At 51.1% G+C, this 14,741-nt stretch overlaps 1 protein-coding gene across 1 annotated transcript in view; it reads right to left on the bottom strand.

Moving 5' to 3' along the window:
* Positions 1-14,741, bottom strand: part of TPCN1 (two pore segment channel 1) — a 40,441-nt gene that overhangs the window by 13,625 nt on the left and 12,075 nt on the right. The window contains 12 exon segments of the mRNA XM_070386070.1: positions 1,457-1,501; positions 2,727-2,790; positions 3,272-3,320; positions 4,122-4,246; positions 4,526-4,642; positions 6,928-7,027; positions 7,275-7,333; positions 7,878-7,912; positions 9,936-10,024; positions 11,389-11,519; positions 12,318-12,431; positions 12,850-13,026. Coding sequence (XP_070242171.1) covers positions 1,457-1,501; positions 2,727-2,790; positions 3,272-3,320; positions 4,122-4,246; positions 4,526-4,642; positions 6,928-7,027; positions 7,275-7,333; positions 7,878-7,912; positions 9,936-10,024; positions 11,389-11,519; positions 12,318-12,431; positions 12,850-13,026 — 1,105 coding nt within the window.

A 14,741-nucleotide genomic window follows, 5' to 3' on the forward strand; every position in this document is an offset into this window, starting at 1 on the left:
CACTGATGAACCTATCTGCGGGAAGGAATGGAGATGCACATGTAGAGAATGGACTTGTGCACACAGTGGGGGAGGCAGACGGTGGGACCATGGAGAGAAAACAAGAGCACAGACACATTATCGTGTAAAGTGGACCCTGGTGAGAAGCTGCCGTTAACACAGAGAGCCCAGGCTGGTGCTCTAGGGTGACCTAAAGGGGTGGTATGGGAGGAGAGGGAAGTTCAAGTGGGAGGGGATATATGTATAATTATGGCTGATTTGTGTTATTGAAAGGCAGAAACCAACACAACATTGGAAACATTAAAAAGCAAAATCTTTTTGAAATAAATCTAAACATGCATCTAGATGGTGACGTACCCACGTGGAGAAAAACTATTCCGGCTGACCTTAAGACGTAGTCATCTAAATGTTTGTCCCTGCAGTGGTGTTTCTAACAATTTCAATGGTTAGGGTTGTGTTGGTATTGTTCTTTGGAGACTCCATGTGGACTGGGTCGAGTCCACAGAGTGGACTATGTGTGGAGACACAGTGTGGACTGTGAGATATAGCCAGTGAGTGGTTGTGTCAGTATTGCTGGGAACTAGGATTTTAAGCCTGGGAATTTAGATATGAAAGGATGATGGAGTTAGGTAAAAATCCTATAGTCCAAAATTATATCAAGAAAAATTCACAAGCTAGTTTATCTTTATAAAAAAAAAAACCTACCATGGAAACAATAACCAACTCCAAGCAACACGTACTGTTAGCATCTCTGACTGTGATCTCTAAACACCATTTCCCATTAAATGGAACCAGACCTCCTCAGAAAGGGTGAATCCCACCAAACCCCTGGATGAGTAGAACAGTCTGCATCTGTGCAGTCCCACTGGTCATCATTAACCAGATGTGGTTACTGAGTGCTCAGACTTCGGCTCCTGTGATGGGAACTGAATTTGTAATTTTAGTTGGCTTAAGTTCAAATAGCCATGTGTGGCTAATGGCTGCCATGTTGGACAACACAGCTGTAGCTCTAACTACCAAACTACAGGACATAAGCAACAGAGGAACATGCGAAAACAAGGCTGAAGGACAAACAATCCTGCTTCTTCAACTAAATACTGCAAGAGGGAAAAAATGGATGGGGGAGAAACCTACAGATTAAAACAGGTCAAAGTGACGTGTCAACCAACCACAATCTGTGGTTCTGGAATTTGATTCCCAAAACCCCAGGTCTGGAGAAGGGGTGATGAACTGGACGAGGGGATTAGATGGACGAGAAAGACTGGCCAGGAGATGATCACTGTTGAAGCTGGGGGATGGGTACATGGCTGCTCATCACAGCCCCTCCACCATCACACGTGCTTGGAATTTTCTATGATGAAAAGCCAATGGCATGACTTAGCCCTCGCCCCTCCACCTTCTGGAGCAGTAAGACTCAGGAAGACAGAGACCTAGAGCTGTGGCACTTCACACTTACACATGAAATACTGGAAGGCCTTGGACTTCACAAGGATATTAATTCCTGTTTGAAGAGAAGAAATGGTAACAGTGAAATTTTCACGTGTAAGTACATAATCACCAACCACATATGTCATGCATGGAAGCAAATGGGGTGTTTATGTCCAGGGGATGAAAAAGGAAGGGCCTGCTCTCAGAGGAACGCCCATTCTTATGCCCCTGGACAACACTGCCATTGGCAACAACTGCTCTGGGAAGAGCCTGGGCAACCTGGAGCTGTGACAGAACAGAACAGGGTTTTGCTGGCTGCTCCTGAAACTTCAAGTTTGCTCCTGGCCTAGACCTGGCGCTGTTTACTCATCCACTTGAATAACGTATCTTCCCAATGGAATGGAAAACTTGCTAAAGAACATGGAATAGTAACAGCTGTGCTCAAAGTTCTATCCTATCTTGGGAGAAATCCCAAAATAGGATATACCATTTTAACTGGTTTTTTTTTTTTGGCCACACTGAGCAGCACGGGGAACGTCCCCAACCAGGGACAGAACCTGAGCCCCCTGCATTGGAAGCACGGCATCTTAACCACTCGACCGCCAGGGGAGTCTGGCCATTTTAACTCTTGTTCAAAACAGCTGAACTGTAACCCCTGTGAGCTAAGCATATCCTGTGTGGAACTTCAAAACTGGCATGAAATTCAGAGAAAACTACTAGGTAAATGATACGGTGGACTCAGATGTTAAAAATTTTAATTTTATATGATACAAGCATTGATCAGATACACTAACTATATATCCTGATACAAGAGGAAGGTAAAAACTCTATTGTAAAAGGCATGTTTCACAAGAGAATGTATAATGTAATCCCCTCTACTGTTTTTAGAAGGCATAGAAAATAACCCGTAACAAAAGAAAACACATCAGAAAATTAATACTGATTATCTCTGTGTGGGAGACGTTCCTTTTCTTCTAATTATCTAACTTTGTATACATTTCCTTCAACGAATAATAGTTCAATATTGATTGAACTATTCAATAATAGTCGAAAAAATAACCCACAATTCTTTTTTGTTTGGTTTTTACGTTACTGATTTCCCTCCCTAGTCCAATACTAATTCTCTGCTGGGGTCATCACACTCTCTTTTACACACACAGACAGTTCATATGCATGTGCGCGTGTACACACACACCCACCCACCCACTCTGGTCATGTTCTTTAAATCTTCATCAGTGGCCTCTGGAAACCTCCATTCGTCCCCAGCAGTCAGGACGCAACGTTCAGGTCAGCCTTACCTTTGAAGATGAGGAATGCTGTCCTGGGAAGCTCATCAAACCAGTGTTCTCTATTTCTCTTTGCCTGACCGAGGAACAGGGCCATGGGGGAGAGAGTTAGGACCAGGGACTGGATCCCAGCCCTGGGGACCAGGGTGCCGCTTTCCTTTCCTGCTCTCTGACTAACTCGGGAAACCATGAAAACACTCAGGGATCTACAGAACAACCAAGCCAGCCGAGGCCTGCCGGCCTTTGCAGTGTGCTGTGCACTGGCATTATTTTACATGATCCTGAAACTAACGCAGCAGGGTAGGGCTCTCATGGCCCCACTTCCCAGGCGAGACAAGCCTCGGAAAGGTTCCATAACCTGCCGGACGCCACACAGCGACTAATGGGGTCTGAGACTCAGGGCTCTTAACCGGGACGGCATATTGCAGGGGGATGGGCAGATTTGGCCGGGGGCCACCTGTTCTCTCTACAATGCATGGCGCCCAGCCGAGAGCTGGACCGGCCTCATCCCCCTCCCATGGAACCGTCGGCCTGGTCCCTCCCCGGAGAGCACCCACCTTCCACTTTAAGGCGGCAACTTCATAAATATCATGAAAGTCCTTCAGGCTGTCATAAGCAACAAGAAAGGGCAAAAGAAAAAAAAAATCAGGGTACGTTCCCACAGAGCTTCAGTGTTTCTCACACCCACCTGCCTACGGTCACCTTCGAGAGGTGGAGGGGGTGACATCTGAGAGTCCCAGCCCATTGGGGCCCAGGGGACGGGTACCTGCTGGCTTTTCATCTCCTCCTTCCCCCAGACTATTGATACTTCATCCTCTCAGTCTACACTGACTACCACTGGCTTGCGTTCCCCAGAGAGCCAGCCCCCGAATGACTACCACTGTCAGACAAGGATGGAGCATCCTTTGGCAGAGGACTAACTAGAACAACGGGGCTGAGAGGTCAGCCCAGACCGAGCTCTCTCACCCTCATCTCTACAGCAGGCCTGCTGCTTCTCAAATCGAAAAGAAAAGGGTTTTGGTCATCAGCAGCCAGAAGACCAAGACTGACCATGGACAGCTCGGGGCCCGTTCTGAGGCTGTGCCAGGGCTGTGTGTGTGTGTGTGTTGTTCACGGTGCTCTGTGGATCTGTTCACATGCAACTACCCAGCTTGCTCATGGCTCGAGGGTGAGCAGCTGGGCCAGTCCATTCTACTAGCCAATACATTCCTTTCTTGTTGTGAATTTAAACTGGACGTGGGTTGGACTCTGTCATTTGTAAGAAGAATCCTGAGCAATAGGGTCTATGTGCAGAAAACGCTCTGCAAAGAAAACTAAGTGTCTAAGGGCCTCTCTGCCCGCCAGGCACCCCAGAGCCTCTTGTCAAGGCCTCCTTCGGCTGTACTGCACCCACTTGGGATCCCTCACCTGAGCAGTGGCGTGTTGCTCTGATTCAGGGCCTTGAAGGTGAGATAGCGCTCCCCCGCACTCATCCGGGGCTTGTAGAAACGCATCAGGCCTTCGAACTGCCTGTAGGAGATGCCGGCAGGCCTCTGGGGAGAGAGGGAAGATGGCCACGTGGAACACAGGTAAACGCAGAGTCCAGCTGCCCCTTCCCCTGGGGGGAGCCATGCCCGATGTCCCGCATCACGTGGGATCCCAGGGCACCCTGTTCTCTCTCTGTTCTCCCAAGGGTAGGACCCCTGGTTTCTGAAGCTGCTGTCCCTTCTACGCTTAGCAGATATTGGGAGGTGGGGTGGAGGTAGGGGGAGGAAGGGCAGGAGAACAAGGACCAACCCCCCTCCCTGGCTCAGCCTCTGGAACCCCCCTACCCGCTGGCTGACAAGCAGGCGGTAGGCGTGCTGGATGGCAGTTCGCTTGTGTAGCAGCAAAGACTTGAACTTGCGTTTCTCGATGTCATTGAAGGTGTCAAATACCACGGCCAGGAGCTGAGAGGGAAGAGCAGAGACCTGGTACCCATGCCGACTGGGCCTCAGGGAGCTAGGGAACAGTTCCCCAGCCTCCAGAGGGTGCTCCTCCAGCCACCCTAGGAAGGCAGGTTGAGAAGAGCCTCTCCCCTGGCCAGGTGTAGGAAGTTCATCTCCAAGTCTTAGGAGAAGGTCATTCATTGCCGCTTGTAAATTTCCCCTCTACAGATTCGTGAAAACACTATTACATTTTCCCCCGGTTTTTCTTCTCTGCCTGTATAGCTCATCCCTGCCTGGGCAGTTTTATAAGGGGAGAGAAGCTGTGAGGGGAACACGCTGGGGCCTTTGCCCCATTTAGCTCTGTGTGACGGCCGGGGAGGCTGTGTGCCCATCCTGTGCCCTCCCAACCTCAGAGCAGGGAGGGACATCGCTGTCCCTTCCTCCCCTGTCCCCATGTTCCTTCTCCTGCTGAGTCTGTGTGGCCCTAGAAATGAGGGGCAAGAGGTGGCCTGCACCCAAGGGCACAAGGTTCTGGAAGTGCCCAGTTCCAAAGTCAGCATGTAGACAACACAGCCTGCGTTATCAGAGGGTGATGGGAGGGCGGGAGCAGAATTTGAAAGAAGCCTTTTTGAGGCTTCTTTCAAAATATTTCAAAAATATTTTGAAATATATTTGCCTTTCCATCCCCTCAAACTGGCCCCCTACATTTCCCTTTCCATCCCTTCAAACTGGCCCCCTACATTTCCCTTTAGATCAAAGGAGTCAGCAAACTTTTTCTGTAAAGGGCCAGAGAGCAAATATGTGAGGCTCTGCAGGCAAGATGGTCTCTGTAGAAATCACTCAACCCTGTGGGTGTAGCATGAAAGCATTCATAGGCTATATGCAAATGAATGGGCATGGCCATGTGCCAATAAAACTTTATTGACAAAAACAGGTGGTAGGCCAGGTTTGGGCCCCCAATGGCTGACTCATACCCTGTATTTTCACAGTTCAAAATACCTGTTAAAGCAAATAATTACACATAACGCTATTTTTAGGATTCTAAACTAACAACGGTACAAAAGAACTCTAAGATATACAAACAGATATCCAACATACTTATTTTGGGTCTTGAGAAATTAAAAAAAGAAAATATTTTCCTGCTTAAGACATCACATTTTAAGGCAGGGACGGGAGCCTGGTGGGCTGCCGTCTATGGGGTCGCAAGGAGTCAGACACGACTGATGTGACTTAGCAGCAAAAGCACAAGTCTACCCCCAGAGAAAGTGTTTTCCATTTCTATACCGGGCCTGACTGTGGTGACTGGTTTGGGGATGCTCATCAGAAGTATAAAAATAAATGCAAGACATGGTAAGTCCTCTTCCTTATAATTCTGGTCTCAGCACCAGCCTGATGGCCTGGTCTGGGAGAAGGTGATCTGCTGATGGCAGGAACACTCCTGGTGGCCAGTCGAGCCTCCAAAAACACCTCCAAAGTTCCCAGTGTGCATAGGGACTACACACTGTCCTTAAAGGAACGTGTTCTGTATTGGGTTTCCCAGGGGTTCATAATAAACAGGGTAGAAATACACAGGACATTCCTGGCATGTGCGTGCAGTGGGATGGGGTGGTTAAGAGCAGGGCTCTGGAATCAGACCAGCTCACCTGGCCACCCGAGCTGTGCAGGCAAGGCTGACTCACCCTATCGGTCTGATCCTCAGTTTCCTCAGCTATAAACTGAGAATCATAATCAGACATCTAGGGTTTAAGTGTTAAATTATTTAACCTCTATCCATAAAGCACTCGGCATAGTACCTGACTAAGGCTTCATAAGTGTCAGCTTTTCCAGTTATTATATGTTCGCCCTGAGAAGGAAAAGGTTCCAGGGTAGTTTTGGTTTCAACTCCAGCTCTGGGACTTCCTTGGTGGTCCAGTGGTTAAGACTCTGTGCTCCTAACGCGGGGCGCCCGGGTTCAATCCCTTGGTCAGGAAACTAGATCCCGCATGCCACAACTAAAGATCCCACAGGCCGAAATGAAGACCCACCCAGTGCAGTCAAATAAATGAAAAAGTGAGCGAACGAATGACAAGCTCTAGCACTGTCAGCAGCAGCAGCACTAACCCAGAGAGGCTAGTTACTGCTGGTAACCGGCTGAACTCAAGTCCTGACAGGGCATTCCTAGTCACACCACACCTGACTAGGGTCCAGGACTTCCTTCCCCTGTGTTCCGCCCTCGGAGGTGGATGGCCACCCCTACTTTATCCCCACGATGCCCAGCACGGCGATGGCTGGGGCTGGTCCACAGAACAGAAGCCAAGGCCACTCACCAGGTTCATGATAAAGTACAGCTCAATGGAGAGGTACACGATGAAGAAGACGCAGGACCAGGGGTTCCGGGAGTAGGAGGGCATCATCACGTCTGGGAAGCTGTATTTGCAGAGCATTACCCGCAAGGCCCCTGTCTGCCAGTCTCTGCTTTCTCTAAGGACATCCCTCTTTCTGCCTGCTCCTCCCCCGCCCCTCCCCTACTCTCAGCTCACCAGGCCACTCCCATCCCTCATGGTGGCCCTGAGCACCCGTCTGAGCCAAGACGTGGAATACCCTTGGCTGAAAAGGAGACAACCCTGGGCACTACCAGAGGGCAGGCAGAAGCCAAAGCAGAGCCCAAACTTACTTGGCGGTGGTCAGAAGGACAAACAGACTGATGATGCTGTTCTCCAGGGTGCTGAAGTACTGTGGGGACAGGAGGGCCAGAGGACACATGGGTGCCAGCCAACGGCACACACCACCGGAACGGGGTGTGTGCAGGGGGTCATCTCCAGAGCCCTGCCCTCCCCCACCCCATCCCACCCACCCCTTCCTCCTCCCGCGGGATCCCTGAAGGATGGCAGAGGAACAAGCAAACTCGGAGTCCAAGGCCGCCTCCTTTCTGAGCTCAATGCTTCTGGCAGAAGCAGACACTTGGCCTTGGGACTTGTCTCCCAGAGAATCACATGTTCTGCACAATGAGCTGGGCTCTCCTCCACCACTCCTCTGCCAAAATGTTTCAGTGTTCCAGATTTGATCCTGGAAACATCCCTCTCAACGACAGGACAGGGGATGCACTTGGCGCTCAAAGAAGGAACTGAACGTTCAGGTGCCATAAGCGATGATGAGAAACCAAGCAGGGCATCCCTTCCTAACACGGCTGGCGGCGGGGAGGTCAGTCCAGCCGCCTGGCCTGAAGTGAAAAGGCCCCACATACAGCAAGACACAGACAAACGCACTGATTACTTACGGGGTCTGAAGGATTAGGGGAGAATAAGTAGAAACCTAGAAGAAGGTGGTGGGAAACATAGGTTAGAGCGGAAGTCCCAAACCCAGATGTCAATACAAATAAATGTAAATGAGAGCAGTGGGCAGAGGGAAAGCATAGGGTGTGGTGGGGACCGAGGCAGAGCACAACGATGCTCTGACTGAAGGCACCAGGTACCTGCTGCCATTCGGGAATGTGATCCAAGCACCACTGTAGCTATTATTAAAAAAGGCTAGTTGGGGACCTTTCTGGTGGTCCAGCGTTTAGGACCCTGTGCTTCCACTGCAGGGGGCTGGGGATCCCTGGTCAGGGAACTAAGATCCTATGTGCTGTACCGTGCAGCCAAAAAACACAAAGGCTGGATGTGCAAAGCAGTGACTCTAGTTAATGATACCATTATTGTGTGTTTCAAAGTTGCTGGGAGAGTAGATCTTAAAGTTCTCATCAGAAGGGAAAAAAAACTATAAGTATGTATAAAGATGATGTTGTTAACCAGATCATTCTGCAGTTATGTTCATAATAAACCATTATGCTGTACACCTGGAACTAATACAGTGTTATGTCGATTACATGTCAATTTTTTTTAAAAAATAGAAGTTTAAAAAAAAATTTAAGATTTTAAGGCTGGAAATCTGTATTTTCATGTTAAAAAATCTAGTTTTTAAAAATGCTGGCTCAAAGGACTTCCCCAGTGGTCCAGAGACTAAGACTGAGCTCCCAGTGCAGGGGACCAGGTTGGATCCCTGGTTGGGGAACTAGATCACAAACGCTGCAACTAAGACTTGGAGCAGCCAAATAAATAAACATTTTAAAATATATATTAAATAAAAATAAAAATTAATTTTTTAAGACTTCACCTGCCAGTGGACGGGGTGCAGGTTCAATCCCGTCAGGCAGCTAAGATCCCACATATCTCGTGCCCCAAAAACCAAAAAAATGTAAACAGAAGCAATGTTGTAACACATTCAATAAAGACTTTAAAAAATGGTCCACATCAAAAAAAAAAAAAAAACTTAATAAAACAAAACATAAAATGCTGGCTCAACACTTTCAGACCAAAAAAACTCATCCATAGGCTGGGTCTGGAACCCAGACTGCTGGTTTGCAATCTTTGGTTTTGAACATGACAGCCAAGTAACAACTTCAAAGGGACCCCACTGTTCTGCAGCTGAGGGTCCAAGGTGGGGGCACCATTAATTTCCTCCCTCTTGCAATGGGCTATTCCCCTGAGTCCTTGAAATCCTGAAACTCTGCCCCTAAGGGAAGTCAGCCCCTCGGAACACCAAGGAAATTCTATCCAGAGTGGGGTGGGGTAGGTGGGAGTCAATGGCTCAGGGAACAGAGTGTCACGAGAGTCTGGGGGTTTCAGCACTGGCGGGGGCCTTAGAGTCACGGCCCTCTGGTTCCACTGTCTCTGCCATCTGAGCACCAGGGAAGGGACCTTGGGCTCCCCTGCCGTGTTCTGAGACTGCCACTGTCTAAAGCCCATGTCTGAATGTGGGAGTTGCATCAATACTTGATCTTATCTGAAGAGGCAAGGCCTCCTCGGTGTTAGAAAGGGCATGACCTTGCTTTAACACCTAGTGAAGCTGAACTATGTCGACCCTAAGGTCCCAGGCATATGCTGTAGAGAAACTCCCCTGTGTGCGCACCGGGAAAGGCAGGAGAATGTTCGCAGCAATGTGATCTGCAATAGAGGAAAATGCCCACCAACGGAGGAAGTGATAAATAAGCGTGGGTATATTCACGTATTGGATCACGACACTGTAGTGAAAATGAATGGCTTACATCTCCACGCATCAGCGTGAATAAAGGCCGGGGGCACCCCTGGGAGCAAAAGGGAACTGAGATCAAGAAAGGTTACAAAGGTGGCTTCTATTTTTTTCTTCCCCCCAATACCGCATTTCCTAAGCGGGAGTCCACAAGTGTTTCTATCGTTCTGAAAACCTTCCAGAATTTCTAAAACCATCAAAGTGCCTTTTTTCTCAACGATGAGTTTGCTTTTAGAGACTGCGTACTGGGGCTCAGGAAAAAACTCACCGAGGATGGCGAAAATGATCATGAAGAAGAGGAGAAGCAGGAGGATGTCCATGAAGGGCGGCAGGGACTGAAACATCTGACGCAGGTTGCTGTGGGGAGACAGGGCCAGGAGGCTGAGGGCCGGTGGGCGGTGGGCTAGGGCCCAGGGGCATGGTCTGGGACTGCTCAGTGAGGGGTGCCCTGTTGAGATGGGGGCCTGGTGCTCCCAACCCCTGGAACGCTAAATCCCACCGCACCCTGGCTTGTGACGGCATGCTTAGTGATCTCCTAGGACTTCCACTCAGGCAGTGATGGGCAAAGAACCAGGGCAGGCGTGGCGCTTACTGAGCCCAAGCAGGCAAGTGCCTGCAAGGGATGGAGCAGGCAGGCCAGGGCCGGGTACATGGCCTCAGGTGCCAAGGTCAGTCTGCACGGTATGCAGGAAGACATTTCAGGGCCATTCAGTCCGAGGACATGTGTCTCCGGTTTTGCAGACAGGGAACCAAGAGTGACCCCATGGGCTTCCCCAGTGGCTCAGACGGTGAAGTGTCTGCCTGCAATGAGGGGGACCTGGGTTCGATCCCTGGGTCCGGAAGATCCCCAGGAGAAGGAAATGGCAACCCACTCTAGGACTCTTGCCTGGAAAATTCCATGGATGGAGGAACCTGGTAGACCATAGTCCATGGGATCTCAAAGAGTTGGACACGACTGAGCAACTTCACCAAGAGTGAATGGCTAGCCCGCTCTCATTCACAGGACCCCAGCCAACAGGTTTTCTAGATGGATTCTCAAAACTCAGTCAGGGGCTTCCCTGGTGGCTCAGTGGTGAAGAATCCACCTGCCAATGCAGGGGACATGGGTTCGATCCCTGGTCTGGGAAGATCCTATATGCCTCAGAGCAACTAAGCCCATGAACCACAACTACTGAGCCTGTGCTCTAGAGCTGGAGAGCCACAACTATTGAAGCCTGAGCGCCTAGAGCCCATGCTCTGCAACAAGAGAAGCCACGGCAATGAGAAGCCCTCGACTGCCACTAGAGAAAAGCCCGTGCAGCAACGAAGACCCAGCACTGACAAAAAATAAACAAAATCATTTAAAAAAAAAAACTCAGCTTGAACTTAGGTTAATGGCCTGTTTTGAGTTCAGTCCCCCAGTCCCAGGGAAGGTGTCAGGACTGCCTGCTGAGTCGCGCAGACTTCACTGAGCTCCTGCTGCAGGCTGTGTTTGGGCAGATACTGTGCCAGGAGCCCCAGAGAAGCACAGGTAATGATGGGAGAGCGCCCTGCAGTGGGAGGCCCACCCTCCTCTCTGTGAGGGTCGAATGGCAGAGGGAAGTGATCAGGACTGTGACCTAGCCAAGTGCAGGAGGGACCTATTCACTAAGTGACTCACTGGCTCCTGCGCCACCACGGACCCAGGGGGCCAGGTTGGGCCGTGAGAGCACCTGAGTGAGCAGCTCCTGCCCAGGCCTTACCGCCGGACGCCGCCGCAGTACCGACAGTCCACCAGGAAGATGCAGCGCAGCGCCCGGGTCACCCGCATGTGTGACGTCTGCCGTACCAACACCACGATGGCCTCCACGAACTGCACCACCAGCACGGAGGTCTGGGGGAGGCCGGGCACAGCGCACTGTCAGCCCCTGCGCCCCAGGCCCAAACAGAGGGCCGGCTAGATACTGGCCCCCGCCAGTCCTCCCCATCCCGGAGGGGAGTCCAGAGAAGCCCTTCCCTCGCCCTCTCTCACCTCCCCCAACATCAGGCAGGCCCCCAACATCAGGCAGAGAAGTCCACTGCTGCTGGCCCAGGAGAACAAGCTTCAGGGTGATCGATGCTCCCAGCAGCTCATTAGAGGGTACCCGCTGAACAAAACCACCACTCCGCAGGCCGCAGCCACCCACCCCCTGGTTCTAGCTACCCCCTGAGGGCCCCTGGGGTCTTCGGCACATCCTGATCTCCAATTCCTTGGGCACATCCTCCCCGTCAAGTGTGTGCGCTTCTGACACTGCTAAATACCACTCTGACATATCCCAACCTATGTCTCTCTCTGCTACAGAGAAAGTGGACAATATGGCATTGACTGGCACGGCTGTGGAGGCCACACCAGGCTGCTTTGGAATCCCAGCTCTCCGGGATCCAGATCCCATTCTCTTGCAACTGGCTGGATGTAAACTAGGAATAGTAATACATTTCCCACAAAGGTCACCACGCTGGTGCTTGGCCTGAACTAAATACCGGATCATGTTAGCTACTGTTAGCACCACCGTGACACCCAGAGCAAAGCTGGAAGCATGGTGAGCTCCGGGACCCAGAGTTACGCTTCGCAGCGCATGGGGGATTTGCAGTTGAACTGAGGATACAGGCTTGAAGTTGACAAGGAAATGCTGGAAAGAGATGAACACATCACCTTGACCATGGTCCTTCTGTGCCGGATGAAGGTGTGAAGGCCCAGCCACCGCAACTTCATGCAGAGTTCAAACACGACCACCACCAGGGCGAACAGCTCCAGGGTTGCGTGGACCTGCAGCCACAGGGCGTGAAGGAGACGCAGCGTCATCAGCCACTCCCCAGTAGGAGAAGTGAGCGCACCTGCTGGCTTTTCTTTGGAGACAGCGGGCGGGACTGCTGATCAGGTATGCTGTTCACCTGGAGCCAAAGCATGGCCACGGGTCCTAAGTGAGGCAGTCCGAGGGCGGCCCCTGCCCCTCCTTGGAAGTTACAAGGGAAGGGAATCCCAGGGAGACTGGGGGTGGTGCATTCCCTCGGGCGGGGACCCCAGGCAAGACTGGTGAGCCAGCTACTCCCAGGGCCTCCCCGTTTGAAATCCGTGGGGTGTCTCCCCTTCCAGAATGTTCCCTTTCAGGCTTGAGTTACTCTGCCCGCCTTCCCACCCCCGAAACCCCCAAAGAGCCGCGGCTCGCGGCCACCGGGACACTCACGTAAATGCCCAGCCGGAGCGCGGGGACGGCGGGAGCCTCGCACAGGGAGAGCAGCAGCAGGAGCAAGGCCGCGGACAGCTCCATCAGGTAGAAGAGGTGGTTGTGTGCGAAGAGGTAGGCCGCCAGAGCTTTGGCGTTCTTGGGGTGGGTGAAGAACTTGTCGTTATTCTCGCCTTCCTGAAAGAGCGAGAGTCGCGTGAGCCCGCGCAAAGAAGTGCGCCTGGGATGCAGAAGTGGCTGGGGATGTGGGACGTGTGGTGGGCGGGGGAAAGGGGCGGGCCCTTGGCAGGTGGGTGGAGCTTCAGGCCAGAGAGGACGGAAAATTAAGTATTCTCTTCACAGCTTAGCACACCCCTCAGGTCTCGCCCTTGCCACTGATGCGGCTTCAAAGCCTTGCTTCTTTCCAAAACTAGTCGGAGGACTCAAAGGATAAAACGCGCAAGAGATCAAAGGGAAGCGGGCGCATCTGGTCCCTTCTGAGACCGAAGTCTCACTCTCAGGTGTGGGATGTTAAGTGCCCGGGGTCTGGGGTAAACTAGTCATGACTGTGTCCTGGCTCCGCCCCCTTCTCCCTGGGCAACATGGAAACTGTTCTTTCACCTTTACAACCATCCATGGGTTAACGATCGACCGTACTTACTCCCAGGGCTCTTAGGACAGCGTCTGGCACACGGAAAGCTCCCTGAAGAGGTGACCTGTTATTATTTACTTTAAGCTAGTAACATTGAGGGGAAAGCTTGAGGGTCCCTTTATCAAAATCCTGGTTTATTCAGCTTTCCCCATCCCATTTATCTTTTTAAAGAGTTTTTGGATGTGGGACCATTTTTAAAGTTTTTGTTGAATTTGTTACAATATTGCTTCTGTTTTATGTGGGTTTTTTTTTTTTTTTTTTTTTGCTTTTTGACCATGAGGCATATGGGATCTTGGCTCCCCAGCTAGGGATGGAATCTGCACCCCCTGCATTGGAAGGCAAAGTCTTCTCAACTACTGAACCAACAGGGAAGTCCCCTTACTTCTTAACTGACTCTATTTCCACCTTATTTCCTAAGCCCTTGATGCTTTCATCCCAACAGTAACGAGACAGCGGCTGACCCCCACTGAGTGCCCTCCACTGAGCCCCGACATTCCTTTCAGTCCTGACAATTTGCCTTCCAGGCAAGTGCTTCTATTTCTTCTCATTTGACAGCAGTGACAGGGAACTTCCGTAGCACCCAAGCCCATACAGCCAGGCAGCCTGGTTCCAGCAGCCCTGTTCTGTCTATTCTTGGCCTCCTGCTGATGATGCAGAAAACAAATGATGGAGCCTGGGGAATGGTCCACTTGAGAATACAAGCCGATGACCCTCCCTGTTAGGATCGGTCTTCTGGGGGAGGTAGGGGATCTTCACTGCCTCCCTGAGGTTGGTGGGCACAGGTCTAAGTAAAAGAGGTCCCACCTCATCAACTTCATCACCTCAGTACCCCATCCAGCAGCGTACACATAGACAGCATTTACTTTTCATGCATTGCCTTGCTTCAGTGCTTCTCAATTGGGGGCAGTGTTGACCACCTGCCCTCCCCTGACTCCACCCCAGGGCTGGAGACACGTGTAGTTGTCACACCTGGGGGGTGTTGCTGGCATCCAGAGGGTCAGTTCCAGGGATGCTGTTAAAATGCACAGGGCAGCCCCTCACAACAAAGAATTATCCCGTCCTAAACACCAATGATGCTGAGTCAGGAGAACCTATCTCGTTCACTCTCAGCACACTCAGAACAGAGGCTCTTGCCCTTGGCTCCAATCTCTAGAGGAGAAAAGGGTCAGAGCCCCAGAAGGGACACCCAGAGCCTTTCCAAAAGCATTCTGGGTGTTCTTGAATGCAGGCAGACCTTCAACTATTCCAATATTTGGCTCTT

This window comes from Bos mutus, chromosome 17 (assembly GCF_027580195.1).
Source record: "Bos mutus isolate GX-2022 chromosome 17, NWIPB_WYAK_1.1, whole genome shotgun sequence".
NCBI lineage: Eukaryota > Metazoa > Chordata > Mammalia > Artiodactyla > Bovidae > Bos > Bos mutus.